Source organism: Vigna unguiculata, chromosome 8 (genome assembly GCF_037176805.1).
Source record: "Vigna unguiculata cultivar grain cowpea cultivar isolate G323 ecotype 2 chromosome 8, ASM3717680v1, whole genome shotgun sequence".
Taxonomy (NCBI): domain Eukaryota; kingdom Viridiplantae; phylum Streptophyta; class Magnoliopsida; order Fabales; family Fabaceae; genus Vigna; species Vigna unguiculata.
In genome coordinates, this window is record NC_140799.1 from 34,363,219 (window position 1) to 34,381,962 (window position 18,744).

The 18,744-nt window shown below is 26.8% G+C and overlaps 1 protein-coding gene across 1 annotated transcript; it reads left to right on the forward strand.

The window, feature by feature from the left end:
- The first annotated feature begins 264 nt into the window (after positions 1 to 264).
- LOC114193659 (putative O-methyltransferase 3) lies at positions 265 to 1,772 on the forward strand. Its single transcript, XM_028083542.2, has 2 exons — positions 265 to 1,081; positions 1,352 to 1,772. The coding sequence occupies exons 1-2, from the start codon at positions 311 to 313 to the stop codon at positions 1,652 to 1,654; spliced, it is 1,074 nt and encodes a 357-aa protein (XP_027939343.1). The 5' UTR covers positions 265 to 310; the 3' UTR covers positions 1,655 to 1,772.
- Positions 1,773 to 18,744: the final 16,972 nt, after the last annotated feature.

Sequence of the window (18,744 nt, forward strand, 5' to 3'; positions counted from 1 at the left end):
GCCACTCTCCCCAAGAATCATCATCAAGGAACTCTATAAGATATTTTATATTATTTTAAGAAGGAAAGCGTTCCAAAAGTAAACAAGTTGACACCATCAACACAACCACCACTTGATCTCAATGTATATATATAATCGATTTTAATACCATCAATAAAATATTAATATGTGTGTTTATCATTCTTATTTGTTATATGTTTATCAATATTAATTCAAAAACTCTGGCATGATAATCTTTCGCCATACTAGGTTGTTTATAAATAGACCCAAATGCTGTGATGTTCCATACTCCAAATTGAAGAAGTAGTTTATGCAACAAATCATGGAATCCCATGACGCGAAACTACTGAGAGCTCAAACACACGTATGGAATCATATTTTTAACTTCATAAATTCCATGTCCCTTAAGTGTGTTGTTGAGTTAGGCATACCAGACATCATACATAACCATGGCCAACCCATTTCACTCTCAACCCTCATTGCTTCACTCCCAATTCACTCTTCCAAAACTCACTTCATCCCTCGCTTGATGCGAATCATGGTTCATTCTGGCTTCTTCTCTCAGCACAATCCCACCCAGAATGAGCAAGATGTCACCTATGCACTCACTGATGCCTCTTTACTTCTGCTTAAGAGCAACCCAATGAGTGTGACACCTTTCTTGCAGGCCATGCTTGATCCAGTTTTAACAAATACATGGCATCACTTTTCTAATTGGTTCAAAAATGGTAATACTACACCCTTTGAACTGGCACATGGGAAGTTGCTTTGGGAGTATGCTGGCAGTGATCCCAGAATTAACGTTTTGTTCAATGATGGCATGGCAAGTGATGCTGAACTAGTGACCAGTGTGGTGATTGAGAAATGCAAAGGGGTGTTCATGGGATTGGAGTCTCTGGTTGATGTTGGGGGAGGGACAGGAACCATGGCAAAGGCCATTGCTGAATCCTTCCCTCAGTTGGAATGCATCGTATTTGATCTTCCGCATGTTGTTTCTGGCTTGCAAGGAAGTGAAAACCTTAAATATGTTGAAGGGGACATGTTTGAGGCAATTCCTCCAACTGATGCCATTTTGTTGAAGGTAAAATATCGTTACAAATTACATTCTTAACTTTTCTTTCAATTTACATTCTAAGCTAGCATTGACTACTTCTGGAACTGAAATATGAAAGACCAAATGTTTCAGAATCTTATATGGACATCGACACAATATAGCAAATTATATATAGTAATATTTCTCCTCGTTTTATTATATATTGAGATTAATTATATTACATGAGGTGATAATTGTAACCAGCTTAATTCCTTTTGACTATTCTTCTGAGAAGTGTTAGTTTGAATGAAAAAACAGTGGATATTACATGACTGGAACGATGAGGAGTGTGTGAAGATACTGAAGAAATGCAAGGAAGCTATATCGAGAAAAGGGAAAGAAGGGAAGGTGATAATCATAGACATGGTGATGGATAATGAAACCAAAGATGAAGAATCAGTTGAAACACAACTCTTCTTTGACATGTTGATGATGGTGTTGGTTAAGGGAAAGGAGAGAAACGAGAAGGAATGGGTTAAATTGTTTTCCTCTGCTGGTTTCAGTAACTACAACATAACTCCCGTTTTGGGCACAAGGTCTCTCATTCAGATATACCCATAGTGGGTGAACAAGATGTGACCACCCTTTTCTCGTTCCTAAGTAAAAGGGCTATAATTTTCTATTTCATGGAATGTTGTGTGTTGACAATAACAATATATAGATTGGAATCTTATTATCATATTTGTGATGTTCAAAATCTCTCAAATAAAGAAAAAGAAAATAGAACAAGGACGATGATAAGAATAGTTTCTGATGCTTGATGTACCCTGTATGGATGAAGAAGAAAAGTGTGGTGTTAGAAATTATTATTTTTTAAATCAGATTAATTATAATTGGTTCTTAATAAGTTTTTTTCTCTTATCTATAAATATCACTTAATTACATTTTTCTCTTAAAAAATAATGACGATTTTTGTCATCATTTACAATGTTATTTAAAGAAATGAGGAGCAACGATGACGATTATTTACAATGAACCGTCGTCATATGTGTTATTATTATTTTTTAATTTTAGTAAAAGAATGAAAAAAAGAAAGATAATTTTGACCTTAACTATCGTCAAAAAGTGGAGTTTTCTAAAAAGAGATATATTTGTTTATAATTTACACCCTGTCCAATCAAACAAACGATTAGCTAATAGTCTAAACATAAACATAATGCATAGTAAAATAGTGGAGATTTGTTATTTTGGTAGCTCTGGTGTGCTGCTGCTAGATCTAGATGGAGCTACATTGGGAAAGGGTATATTAAAGTACAATAAAATTTTAGTAATGAAATTCAAGAAACAATATTCAAGATGATATAAAGTAATATGTAATTTTGAAAAACAAAGTACTTACCCATATTTATAAGGCTCTTCTTTAGAGTTGCATTCTTGAATGTTATTCTTATAAAATTTCGTGTGATAATTAAAGAAAAAAATTGAAGGAAAATAAAAAAATAACTAATATTTTATATAGTTTATTTTATTAAGAAAGTCTTTTATGTTGTTTATTATTTTATTATAATTATCAGAAAAGTTTTTAATATAATTTATGTTTAATTATGTTTTTAGTCTATAATAAATTTGAAAGCTTCCAATTGAGTCCTTCATAAAATTTTGTGATTTATGAAGTACTCAATAAATTTAGTTCTTTTTTTAATTGAGTTTCCATTTTTAACCTTTTTTGTTAATTAGGTAATGTGTCTCTTAAAAGGCTAGCGTGTTTATTCTCTCACCATGTTACCTTGTCGAATTATCACTACATGTTATTTTATTAATTTTATTAATTTAAAATTTTAAAATTTATAATTTATAATTTTTATAAATTTATAATTTATAATTATATAATTAATATTTTTATAATTTCATTATTTCAATTCAAAATTGTATAATTATAAAATTATGATTTTATAATTTGAATAAACAATGAAAATATACCATAATTTTATATTTAAAATCATATTTATAATTAAACAATTTTGAATTAAACTATAACAATTATAAAAATATTAAATTATAAAATTATAAAATTTAAAAATAATAAAATAACTTATGACAAAGATGAAAAAATGTTACATAAGAAAATAATGATCACGTAAGTTGTCTTAGAGAAAAAGTTAACCATAAAAACTAAATTGAAAAAATTAAATTTATTAAATACTTAATATCTCATAAAATATTATGAGATACTCAATTAAAAATTCTCATAAAGACTTAAAACATAATTAAGTTAATAGTTTATTATTTTTTACAATTATACACGCTATTTTATCATTTCATTATAACTGTAAGGAAAGTTTAATGTAAATTATTACTTTTATTACTTATGTTATATATTCTATTGTTAGAGAAAAACTTGAGAATTCTTAAAAAGAAGAAAAACATTTTAAGAGTATCTGATTTGGGAGAATAATGGGGGTACTTTGGTCTTAATGTCCCATTCTAAACTAAAAAGTCATCTTTATCGTCATATTAATACATATAAAATTTGTATTCTCTGTTTATTTCCACCGATATATATATATATATATATATATATATATATATATATATATATATATATATATATATATATATATATATATATTCTTTCATATAATTTCATATAATGATTAAATGTGTGTCTAATAAATAAGTTATGAAATTAAAAATTAAATAGAAGTTTAGTACAAATTCTTTTCGTAATTTAAAATGAGAATAAAGTATAAGGACGATGATGCATACCAGAGATATATGTACATCATCAATTCTCATCTTCATAACCTAATTTAAAACATCATATTTACTCATATTCAATCATTGTGGTATTATTCTATGTAACAATATTTATAGAAATAAATTTATTTGTCATCTTAATATATTTTTAGGTTAAAAAATATATAACAAAAAAATTATTATTATCATTATTATTATTTTATGGTCATAATTATGGTTAGAATTAGAGAAAACAAATTTGGTATACTTTTTAATGGAAATAGGTATTTTGACGCATGTGGTATGTGCTTACATTTTGAATACAAGCAAAATTATAGCAGGAAGAATTTTCGGATTAAAGTATTTGCAGTATGAAGAAAACGAAAATAATTTAGAACTATAGAAAAAATAAAATATAATCATATTGAATAAATAAAAAATAAAATGCAGTTTTGATAAATATAAATATTTAGTAATCAAGATTGATAGTTAATTAACAGTGATAATTCTTAAGTTTCTTTTTTTATTGTATGGAGTATAAATTTCTGGAATAAAATATGCTAATTTCTCTATTAGGATTTGAATTTATTATGTATGAAATCGTGTAATATATTTTGAATAAAATTATTATACGGTTTGAATGTAGAACAAAAATTGAAAGAGTAAGAAAATGAAAAGAGATGTATATGAATAATGTAGTATCAACAGCAATTTCTCATGGAGCAAACAATTGTAGAGGACGTAGAGAACTTAATAATATATTTTTTTTGTATTTTTTTCATAAAAGCATTTAAACTTATTGTATTTTATGAAGAAAAAGTATAATAACTATATAGGATTGATTTCAAAGATCTAGAAAACAATGGTAAAAGATGTTTTGGGTTCAACATCTTTTATCAACAAAATACGAATAAAATACTATCGATAAAAGAAAATAGTAACAAAAATAATACATCTTGTATAATCGTCAGAAAACAACCATTTTGTATATTGAAATATTTAAATACTGGACTTTTAACAAAGTTTTATTGTCAATCTATACCAAATCTTTCTCTTCCTTTTTCAAATAACACCGAACCTTTCTTTCATTAAAAAATGTGCATCGACATTATCAAAAGTTTGTCAAAAAAAAACCTCCTTAAACAATTTCCCTTTAGTAATATAATATAGTAATATATATTAATATTTTAAACCAGAAAATAAAAATATTAATATAATTTACGGATAAACATTTATTTTCGTCGTCAAGATACAATCTCTTTGCATATATAATAATATAAATGTACCCACCATCACCCCATACCTAAAAGATGAAAATGATTGAAAGGTTCAGCACTTTTATTATTGGAGTAGGAGGAAAAGTTTAATGATAGTGTTCAGCAAATTGTGAAAGTGAAAGGACTCACTATAAATATAAACCCTATATTGCTTCCATTTGGACACTTACTATAGGCAAATTATTTATTGCTTGTACTACGTCCCATTTAAGAGCTGCCCAGCACTTGTTAATAAAACTGAAATTAAACCATGCAGACCTAGACTTTTGCAACTCTCAAAACACTACCTCCCTAAAATTTTATATTCAGAAAATGCACTTGTTAACATCATATTATCTCGGCACTAGTGCAGAATTCCCATTTTACCTCGCCTTATATGCCTCGGTTGGCAAGGAACCGAAGCATATAATGGCGCGGTGGCATTTTTGCAATTACAGCCAAGTTTTAGGCCTCGATTCTCCAAAGACCTGAAGCCAAAAAGGGGTATAGGCTGCGGTTCGCTCAAAATCGGTGCCAAAAAGGTGTTTAGGCCTCGGTCCATCAGGACCCGAAGCCAAAAAGTGGCTGGAAGTCAGGGTATAGGCCTCGGTCATAGGAGAACCGGTGCCAAAAGGGGTCAATGGCTTCGGTTCTTCTTACAACCGAAGCCATAGGGTTTATTTAGGGTTCGAAAATCGCGAACCCTCTTCTTCCTCCCCGTGCCAGCCTCTGCAACTCTCTCTCTCTCTCTCTGCTGCCTCTCTCCGCTGCACCACACCTTCCGGCCAGTGCAACCACCACACGACCTCCTCCTCCGGCCACCATTTTGTGTCTCTCTCTCGCGCGCTCTCTCTCTCGCGCGCTCTCTCTCGCGTGCTCTCTCTCTCTCTCGCGCGCTCTCTCTCTCTCTCCGTTGCACCCACTGCCACCACACCCTCCGACCACTGTTGACCATCTCCGGCCACCTGCGACCACCTCTGGCCAGTGCAACCACCACGCGCGAGCCCCCTCCATTTCGCGTCTCTCTGTCGCTCTCTCTCTGTCGCGCGGTCTCTCTCGCAAGCGCGCTCTCCCTCTGCTGCTCCCACTGCCACCGTCGACCACCTCCGGCCACCTGCGACCACTTCTCAATTTTTTTCCGGCAATTGTAGTACTGCCATTCCTCCAAGGTAAGTTTCTAACTCGTTTTTGTTTCATTTTTCATTTTGTATATATTATTTTTGAATTTCGATTATTGCAAATATTGATTTTCATTGGAATTGAAATTGTTTGAATTGTTTGTATATACTATGAGTTAGCCTTAGTTTCCCGTTTGAGATTCAATACGAAAATTATGTATTGTCCCTAAATTTTCATTTTGACGAAACTACTTATTTTTTAATTAGATAAAAGGGGATACAATACTAATAATTTAAATGTATTGAATCTTGAATTGTCCAATTGGACAGTTTAAGAAGATAAATCACTTTTTAGTAGTTTATTAGTGCATATATATTTTAAAATACATATCTTAAAATTCATGAATATTTGTCAATTGTGTTTTGTATTGATCTTCAGATGCATATTTGATTGTGCTTTATAATCACTTTCATTTCGTGTATCCTGAAGGCCAATGCGAAATGCTGGCAAAATTTCGTGAAATTTAATATATGTATTTTAAAAGTAATATGTACCAATAAAATAAAGAAAGTGAATCTTCTTAAATGGGATAGGGTCACACCTTGATTACGACGTGAGCATTGATTCAAAGATTACTGAAATTGTTCACGCGATTTCAGTATAGATCGAGATTGGATTAATTTACCACGTATCAGCGCTGAGTATGAGAATGGAGTAGAAGAATTTATAAAATTTGCGCAACGTTATGAGGGGAGAAGTGATGATGAGGTGAAGTTCAGATGTCCTTGTGTCAACTATTTGAATGGAAGAAAATTGAATGCAACTCAAGTTAGGGAACATCTTATTTGTGATGGTTTCCTTAAAAGTTATACAATATGGACATGACACGGCGAATTAATACACATTCCAACTGTTTCTCGATCTGAATATCTTGCCAATTCCTCCATGAAAGAGCGACGAGAAGAGCGACGGGAAGAGCGATGTGAAGAGCGATGTGAAGAGCGAGTAGAAGAAGACAATATAGAGGACATGATACGGGATGTTGGCGCAGAAGCTTTTGCACAAGCGCATGTGTATGAGACGATGTCTGCTGATGCGGAAACTCCGTTGTATGTTGGTTCAACTAAGTTCACGCGATTATCAGCGGTTTTAAGACTTATGAATTTGAAAGCAACCAATGGTTGGACAGATAAAAGCTTCACAGAATTGCTTGATTTTCTTCCTTAATTAATTGTAACGTTGTTAATATAATGCAGTGTAATAGACAAACCGGCTCATATGAGTGCGGTTACTATATAATACAATGGATGACAACCACTGTGCGTGCTCGTATTACAACAAATTGGGAAACGGTAATATATATTTGAATTAAAATGAATACTTTGCAATATTTCCTTTTTATATACTAACTTAACTTAATCTATTATTTTGTAGACATTCAAGAGTCCTGCAGCAATTCCCGCAAAGTCCATCAAGTTTGGTAGGATAGCATGTGCGAAATATATAATTGAAATGTACAATACTATTGATTAGAACATGTATCTTGATTGTAAATGATTTGTAATTGTCTTTTAAATGAATTTGAATTGTGGATGTGTTTTAAAATATTTTGTTCTGGTCTATTCTGGTCTGTGCTGGGTGCTGAATAAAATTTGCAGGTTTAAATGTGGGAATAACAACAAATCAGAAACAACATTAAAAAAAAACAGCGTATTAGGCCTCGGTTCATACCAGAACCGAAGCAAAAAGTGTACCTTTGGCCTCGGGTGCATCCAAAACCGAGGCCAAAAGGTTATCGATTTTTTTTTTTAAAAAAAGAAGCCCATATGGCCTCGGGTGCATCCAAAACCGAGGCCAAAAGGGTATCAAAAAAGCCCATATGGCCTCGGGTGTACCCAAAACCGAGGCCAAAGGTGTATCAAATTAAAAAAAAAAAAAAAAAGAAGCCCATATGGCCTCGGGTGGAACGTAAAACCGAGGCAGAAGGGGACTCTATGGCTTCGGCTCTTAACCGAGGCAAAAAGCTATAACATTTTGGCCTCGTCCCAATATGCTTCGGTTCCCGAACCGGTGCAGAATATTGAAAACAACCGCTGCCAAAGGCCCTTTCTGCACTGGTGCGGGTTGAATATATTTGTATTCTTTAATTTTCAATAACTTTTGAAATTAGTCTATCTCAAAACGTTAGACCAATTTAGTTCTATATCTTTCGAAATACGTGAATTTAATCATTTTAATCAAATTTTGTTAGATTTATTTAATGTTTCGTACGTATTTTAGTATTATATTTGAGTTGTTTATACGGTTTGACACATTTTTGCTTTAATGTTAAGTCAAATATTATTATGAAACGCGCTTGAAATATCAAATAAACTTAACAAAATTTGATTAAAATGACTAAATTCACGTATTTCGAAAGATAAAAGACTAAATTGGTCCAAAATTTCTAAATAAACTAATTTCAAAATTCACTGCAAGTCAAAGATAAAAAGCATATTCAACTCTATTATCTTCTAATAATATTAAATTAAACTCTATAGTTTCCAGCTCTATCATAAAAAATGCCTTAAACAATTTTCTCTGTATTTTCAGTCTTTTAATCACGTTTTTTGTCCTTCCAATTAGATGAAAAAACCTGGGTTGTTTAAATTTCCTAAAGCTAACCAATTAATTCTAGATTTTTGTCTCACCGAAAATTTCAACGTGAAATGTTGAGAAATTATAAATAATGGGACCATATTAAGTAAAACTAAAATTGAAAAAAGATATTGAACAATCGTTATAAATAATGGCCTAAGAAGGTATTAAGTCTTTTATTTTAAATATAAAATTCTCAATAGGCTATATTTTGCAATAATTATTTTTTTCTGAAATATAGTTTCTCGCAAAGCATTTTTATCAAAGGAAAGTGGGAATTTATATTTTTCTTGAGTTAAAATAAAAAAAATCATTAAAAACTAATTATTTTTATTAAATAATGTAATGTTATAAGAATTTTAGTAATATATATATATATATATATATATATATATATATATATATATATATTAACCACTTAAGAAAATACTAATTAATAGACTAAAACTATAATATAAAAAAGTAGCATTTTACATTGAATATTAAAATATTGATTTAGAAAATTATTATATAATTACAAGGTTTTTTACTGTATAATCAACCTAAAACGAAGTCATAAAATCCTTATTTTACGACAGGGTATTAGTTATACCCACTACATAGAATTATTATAGGAGACGCTACGAGGAACACCAAAGAAATCCTAAGATTATATGCACTCATCAATACTTGCAAATTTAAGAAAATTATTGGATAAGTAGACATAAAGTAAAACACTTCTTTTTGGATAAAGAAGCTTTCGGCAATAAAATCTTAGTAGCATACATGAAATAAAATATTAAAGTCATAAAATCTTCCTAGTGTCCACTAACAATTACATTATATTTATTAGAAGAGAGAATTTAAATATAATATCCTAATGTCCCCTTATGAATATGGAAAAGTCACTTAAAGTTAAATGTGCTTCTTTAAGGCCATGTTTGATTTAGACCTATTAATATAAATTTGACTTTGTTACATCCTAATCCTTTAATAATCAATTTTTCTCAAACAATAATGGAATAAACCATTTTCTATTGATCACGTTATAAGAAATGTTTCGAAGTAGTTGTAGAAAATATAAGAAATTATTTTGTAGTGATCCGTTAAGTATTTTGAGAGTCTTTCATTCTATAAATTAAACACAGTTCATCGTACGTAATTATCCATACAATGAAATATCGTCATTTAAAATTAAATAGACTTTGAACTAAAATATAATTTCAGTTCCACCATATATTCACGTTCTTGATAGTAAACTATTAATGATATATCATGATTGTAAGATCATTAAAAAATTTGTACTTTTTGCAATAATCTTCACAAATATACTAAAAAATTACTTTTTAAATAATAAATATTGTTGTAAAGCGAATTCGGTTTTTCTTATTTTTGGTCTTCGATGTTGGAGACATAATAGTAAAGATATTTCACCGTTCAAATTAGTGTTTGTGAAGGGAGATCTTGAAATATGATTTGGTTTAAAATAACCTAATCTTATACTTTGGGATGTTTACTTTATTATTCTTTTTAAACATTTACCTATATATGAATTAGGGAGGACAATAGCAGGAAGTGAGGATGAATTTCATTATTTGGTATTCATTCCTAAAATAAATTATATCATCTTCATATTATATCTAACAAGTATAAAATGTTTCATCTCCATCGAATAACAAGTATATTTTTATTAATGTTCTTCTTACTTTCTTACTATATTCTTGATTAAATACATTTTATAAAAAATTAAAAATCATGACAAAAGATTTAGTACAAATCTATTATTTTTTAAACTTCTATGTTGAATAATAACAGAGTCACGATAATGGCATTAAATTATATATTAGTAAGGTAATTGTCATTAAACAATTGCTGTGATAAAATTACATTTATAATAATGAATTAGAAAATAAAAATAATTATATAAAAAAACATCAAATCAGTATTCTACATTATAAAAATAAATAATAAAACAATATTAAAAATAAGTAAAAGTTATCAAATATGTATTATAAACAATTTGATACATTATTGAATAAAATCGTACAAATGAAAACAAATGTATATCAAACTAGTTGAACGATTGAAAGATAATGAAATTTGTTTTAGTAAAAGAAAAGTTCTTCAATTAAAACAAAAATCAAGGATCAAATAGAATAAATAAGATAAGTTGTTTATATTACCTAATGAGGGAATGATTTATGCGATTGAACACTTGATATTTTGGAGTAAGCTATTCATGTGTGAAAAAATAAACAACAAATAAAAATATTAAAAAAGAGTAGCAAATTCAAATATGAGATATAAAACCAATTTGATTTAATATAATTAATAATATACAGTTTGAATATAACAACACAAAAGTTCTCATAAAAAAAAAATAACTTAGAGATACGATTGAATTTTATGGATATCGAACAAGCCAACCCATCGGTAAAGGAAGAAGAAAAAATATTAGTGAATAAAGAGATATTGACCAAGCCAACCCATCAGAAGAGGGGGAAGAAAAAATATTAGTGAAAAAGAGATCATAAAAGTACAGACTAAGAAAATTATATATATAATATGTTACTTAATAAACTACTTGTACTTCAATAATTTAAACAAGGACAAGACGAGAATAGAAATACATATTTTATATATATATATATATATATATATATATATATATATATATATATATATATATATATATATATATATATTACTATATTTGTATAAGTATTCTGTTAATACATATAATTTCTTATCAAAATAGGTACAATTCAAATTATATCGACACAAACGACTTGATTTGTCATTGAGAAATTGTCTAAATAATAGTTTGGTTGATAATGAGCCAAATATAGATCAATAAGATTGAGATGACCTCAAACAAGATGATTATGTTTAGATGGTTGTCGGTTGAATAGTCTTGATAATACTGTAGTATAATAACCCTAAAAAATATGATGATCGGTCTAAGAAAAAATTATATATTGTTGATTAAGATTTATACTTAAAACACAAATTTATTTTCTATATCCTTTTAAATACATACGGAAGAAAATGTTCCAAGTTTTTTCTTTGAAAATGTTTACTTGTTTACGTGTTGCTCAAGGTGTGTATTTGGAAGTCCATTGAAAAGATGCAAGTGACCCATGTATATCATATGCATTTCCATGGTAGTTAGGTAGTTAAGCAGTAAAGATTGAAAATGACCATATATATAATCATATTAGCTAATAGGTAATAGGTTTGAAATTGTTACTTTAGACAATTAACCATCAAATCAAACCTATTTATCGTGTTCCATTGGTTATGCACTCTACTATTTTTTTTCTTGCGAAATCCAGTGGTTATCCGTTAAATCTTATGAACAAATATTTTAATAAAAGGAAAAAAAACATATGCTCATTGGACAACAGTTTAGTGTCATCCTTTGATGCCCATCGCGGGTTTTAGTTCATATTTCTTTTGTTCTGTAAAAGTACATGTCGTGACGATGCTATGTTTCTTTTGTGCGAATGAAGTATACCTTTTTTTTTTTCTGTTGTGTTTGTTGTTTCGACGATCGAAGAGAATAACATAAAAAATGATAGAAAATGAAAAAACAATATATATCAAAACTGTTTTAAAATGAAATCATATGTGGTGTCAAAAAATGAGTCATGATGTCAAAATATCATTTTCAAATTTAAAATAGTTTTTATATTTCTACTTATATATTTTCTTTCTCATTTGTATTAATATAAATGTTTTAACTCTCCGTGAATTTCTAACAAGTTATTTATGTAATCATGGCAAATTTCTATTACGAGTTAAAGAAAAAAGCTGATGTAGCATAACAACCAAACATGACTAATCATTCATGATTCTTTCTTTTGTGAAGATTACAATGAGAAGGTAGAGGATAAATTTTGCACTATGTAAATAAAAATTCTCATATATATATATATATATATATATATATATATATGTATATATATATATATATATATATATTACTACTACTACTACAAATTTCATATTACATGAGAATTTTCTTGAAATTTATTAAAAAAATTTGCAAGAAAAGAAAGTTTTCTACTACTTTTTCTAAAAATTTTAATTGGTAAGTAATTCTTTTGTGCGTAATTATTTCTTACAAAATTTGTTGCGAAAAGTGTTTGTATATAAAATATTTTGTAAAAAAATTGGCAGCAATTTTCTGTAATTTTTTTATAAATATTTCTTATAAAAAAATTTCAAAACAAAATTAACAAGAAATATGAAATTTCTTAGTATATATATATATATATATATATATATATATATATATATATATATGATTCAAATACTAGCTTTTGTTCAAAATAAAAATTTAACCGTCTTATAAATAAAAAATCTGTAAATTCATTATTTTGAAATTTTAAATTGAAAAGTAATTAAATTAAACTTACCTTTTTTTAAATTGATATAAAATAAAATAACACTTTTATATATACTTTTTAACTTCTTAAAATTTTATATCAAATTATAGTAATCATTATCTTTAAATCTTTCGTTCTAATTTTAAATTAATTATAAACCAAAAATATTTAATAAAAACTTGAATTTTAATAAAAACATTATTACAAATTTTGTATAAAAATTAAATTTAGTCTCACAATTTGCAGAGAGCGACAATTGCTCTATTTTAAAAAAAATTAGGATTAAATTAAACAAAAATAATAAAATAATAAATATAAGAATAAAAATGAATATAAAACATTATCTCTGACATGTGGCACGATGGATTGGCACATGAATATTTTTTCAAAAATTGATACGAAGTGACTGTCATGATTCATTACTATTAATTACTTAGACAACGTTAACAAAAAAGAATCAAATTGAATAAAATTAACGAAAATTGAAATCTGATTAAAAAAAATTAACACTTAATTGATACATATGAAAATAGAGACTTTTAAACTAATAATAATAATAATAACATTAATAAAAATATTAGTAATTATAATATGACTAATAAAAATAATGATAATAATAACAATAATAATAGTAATTTTAATAAGAAAAAGAATATTAATAAAAAAAAATAATATAATAATAATAGTAAAAATAAAAATAACAATAAAAAAATTATAATAACAAAATATTAGAATAACCCAAGTACTATTATAAACATATTTATTATAGAATAACGACAGGACTATCATAAAAATATTTTGATTATTACTAGTAATACGTAATTTTTATTAGAATAAAAAAATTATTTGTAATATTAAAAATAATTATAAAAATAAAATAATAATAATAATAATTTAAATAATAATAAAAATAATTATTATTATTATAATTATTATAATAATATTTTTTATTATAATAAAAATTTGATAACAAAAATAACAATAAGAAAATAATAATATTATTAAAAATAAAAATAACACTAATAATTACAATAATAATCACAATCATATTATAATAAAATATTAAAAATAAAAATAATAATAATAGAAATATTAAACAATCTATATTTTATATATATATATATATATATATATATATATATATATATATATATAATCTATTACGAATTTTAGTGTCCATATTTCTATTTTCAATTTTATCTTTTAATAAACCGTTTTTTTTTTCAATTAAAATAATTATTTTATAATCTTTCCCTTTTTATACAGCTGTGTTAGATTTATCTGTTTCATCCAATTACTTTTTTTAATCATGTAAAACCTAATAAGTATCTTTAATAAAAAAAATATTATTTATACTAAAATACTAAAAGATATTTATATTATTTTCAAAATTAAACAAAATATATAAGAAAGCATGTGTTTTTCAATAATAATAATAATTATTATTATTATTATTATTATTATTATTATTTTTATTATTAATAATAATAAGGGATACTACATTATTTCTGAAACCCTTTATAATCCATTCTTTTAAATTAAAATATTTATTTTATTATTTTTATATTTTATATAATTGTGTTAGATTTAACTTTTCATTATGTATTTTTTTTTAAATTAGTAATTTTTAACCTAAATAAGTATCTTTAATACAAAAAATTATATACACTACAAGAAAGTTACATATTAGTGAAGGAATAATCTCTAGTTAATCCCTCGCCAATCTCTAGCAAAATGATTCAGCGAGGGATTAGCAAAGAAATAACAAAGACATTACGCCGTAACTAAAATATAGGTAGATAAATAGTTAGAGAACCACGTTGTTGCTAATCCCTAGAAAACTACTTGTAGCTAATCCCTAATTAATCCCTAACAAACTAATTGTAGCTAATCATAGTTAATCCCTAGCAAATGGGTTGTAGCTAATCCCTAGTTAATCCCTAACAAACTGGTTCTAGCTAATCCTTAGATAATCCCTAGCAAAGTATGTGTAGCTAATTCCTAATTAATCCCTAACAAAAAGGTTGTAGCTAATCCCTAGTAAACTGGTTGTAGCTAATCCATAACAAATAGATTGTAGCTAATACCTAGCTAATCTTTAGCAAACTGGTTGTAGTTATTCCCTAGCTAATCCCTAGCAAAATTATCCCAAGCTTTGACCCGGTCCATTTTTGGCCCATTATAAACGGATCGGGCCGGACTGGCCCCCGTAAGTGGAAAACGGGTTCATTTATTCAACCTGGGCCGCAAGTTGGCAGGCTGACGAGTTGGCGGGTTGGCTCGTGGGTCATCTTTGACTTTTTTTTAAATTAGAGGTCTAAAAATCTGTCTTATTTTTTATTAAATCATTATTTTCATTAATTAATTGTGTTAACAATGTTGATTTTAATTAATGTAATGACAAAATCGGATATAGTAATAAAGATAAACTTACATGCTTTTACATGTGGAAATGTTTACCGCAAAAACAAAAAAAAAAACTTGAAAATAGTTCTACCCAATATTTAGTGTAGGAAAAATATTACAATCATTTAATAAATATGTAAAACTTAAGAAGATTCATACCTGCAAAAACAAAAAACAAAAAACAAAAAGCAAAACAAAACAAAACTTTTATTATGATTGTTGGTTAGTGTAGATAAAATACTCAAAAACTTATACTTGATCTGAATGTTGTAGTTGTGTACATATATAACTCCAAATGAAACGTGTTTCCTAAATTTAATTAGCGTAAATGAATATCTATGACATCTTTTGCACTTTAGCAAAAGGTGTTCTTTTTCAGTTTGAACCACATGTTGCATGTGCACGTTTTTTTTTAACTTAGAAGGCCCGTAGGTTGGCCCGTTTTGGCCCGCGGGTCGACCCATCGGGTTGACGGGCTAGACAGACCGGGTTGGTACGGTTGACGGGTTCTGTTTTCTAACCCAGCCCACTTTTTTTAGCGGGCCAATGGGCCGGCCCGTCGGGCCTGAACCATTTTGACACCCCTAGTTTTATCTAATCTCTAACTAACTATATACAATTTTCCTACCATATTATGTTGTGTCTAATTCCTAACTAATTAGCTTCAACTTAGCTATCATATTATGTTGTGTCTAATTCCTAACTAATTAGCTTCAACTTAGCTATCATACTATGTTGTGTCTAATCTTTAACCAATTAGCTACAACTTAGCTACCATATTAAGCTGTGTTTAATCTCTAACTAATTAGCTACAACTTAGCTATCATATTATGTTGTGTATAATCCCTACCTAATTAGCTACAACTTAACTACCATATTTATGTTGTGTTTAATCTCTAACTAATTAGCTACAATTTAGTTACCATATTTATGTTGTGTATAATCCCTAACTAATTAGTGCAACTTAGCTACTATATTTATGTTGTGTTTAATCTCTAACTAATTTGCTACAACTTAGCTACCATGTTATGTTGTGTCTAGTCTCTCACTAATTAACTACAACTTTGCTACCGTATTAATTTGTTGCTAATGCTTCGTTAATTAGTGACAAATTAGCGAGCAAAAGTTTCCCTCGCAAATTATCAAATTTCTTGTAGTGATAAAATCAATAAAAAATATTTATAATCAAATTTTAAAAAATATTAATATTCAATTTTAAAATTAAAAAAAATAACACACATGCGGGTAGTGCATGTCTTTTCACTAATAATAATAATATTAGTAATAATAAAAATAAAAATAAACATTATTAAAAAACTTATATTTTCTGTCAAATTTATTTTAAATATTTTGAGGAAATAATTATAAATTTTGTCATGAAAAAATTTTCATAAGAAATTGCTACCAATTAATTTTTTAAAATAATATTTATAAAACACTTTTTTCAAAAGTTTTTGTAAAAAATATTTACGAATTTTATAATTTTATAAAAAATAATTATAAAAAATAAATTAGTTGACAATTAAAATGTTTAGAAAAATAAAAAAAATCTCATTTGAGAAATTCTAATAGTGAAAATAATAATAATAATAATAATAATAATAATAATAATTAATTAAATTATTATATTAGTAGATGTATTTAATGAGTGATATGTTTTAAATCAAGAAAGGTAGTAAGAATATTTAATGGGCGACATTTTCGTGAATCAAGAATCTAATAGGGGCATTTAGGTCAATTTGATAGTAATTTTGATGTGAAATGGCATAATAAACAATAAATGGGACATATGTCACAATTTGAGATATGGGTAATTGGGTAAATTTGTTGTTTGAGTTTTATAATAAACTAATGGGTTAAGTATGTTTTTAGTCTCTGAACTTTAGCCAAAAATTTGAATTCGTCCCTGGTCGAAACTATGATAAATTTTGATTCCTAAACTTTAAAAATGAATGAATATAGTCCTTCTAATCTAAAGTTCGGGTACCAAATTGAACATTCCTAAAGTTCGGGTACCAAATTGAACTTTTCAAAAAAGTTTGGGTACCAAATGTGTATTTATACCTAAAAAGTACTTATACGTTAAGAATTTATGAATTTATATTTTAATCTAACTCACACTCAATGGCGGACGGGTCATGGCCTCCCAAAAATTTTTTAAATATTTTTTTAAATATTTTTTTTAAATTTGTTATATTAATTTTATTAATTTTAAAAAATATAAATATTAAAAAATAATAAATTAATAAATTAAATATAATAAAATAATAAATTTTTTGAGATTTCTTTTGTTCTCCTCTTAAGTTTTTTACTTATTGTTATACTCTTGCATCTTCTTCTTTATTTGTTTTTTATTTAAAAAAAAAAGAAAGTTAGACATAAATTCATTTTTTTCGTTCTTGATTTTCATCCGTTCTCTTTTTTAAGATAAAGAAGATAATTCTTCTTTTTCTCTTGATAGGAAAATATTAGTTTGATAATTAGTTTTTTTTTTTATCATCTTATGAGTTTTTTGTATATTTATTTTTTATGAATATAAAAAAAAAATTATTTACTATATGTTTTTTATAACCATTTCTTATATGTGACTTGATTATCATAAATTTGTTAGTAATTACGTCTTTCAATCTTTGGTTAGATTTTGATAAATTATTTTTTAGTCTTAATTTATTTTAAAATAAGTATATTGATAAAGGATAAAATAACATATTCATTTTTTAAAAGTGATAAAAGGAAGATACTCTTGAAATGAAAACAATACAAATTTATTTCTTCACTTATCTTCAAGCATGATACTAAGAATTCAATTGTTGAGTTAGATAACGATTACTTAATATTCAAAGAATTATAAATGAGAAGTTTCATATTAATTATTTTGAATTATAAGCGGAAAATTTCATATTAATTCTTTGGAACTTATTATAAAAAAAATTTCTCAAATATGAAAATATAAAGGGAAAGAGAAGAAATTATAAAATCTTATTTAAAATAGATTTTATATCAAATACAATTTTAAAACTATCGTTTTTGTAAGAAAAAACGTACAAAGAGATCTCAATATTAAATCATATATACTTTTGTTATATTAATAACAATAATTAAATATATGAAATTTGAGTATATTATTTTGATCTCTTCAAAAATTTTTATCAAGATCCGATACTACTCACACTTATTAAATATAAAA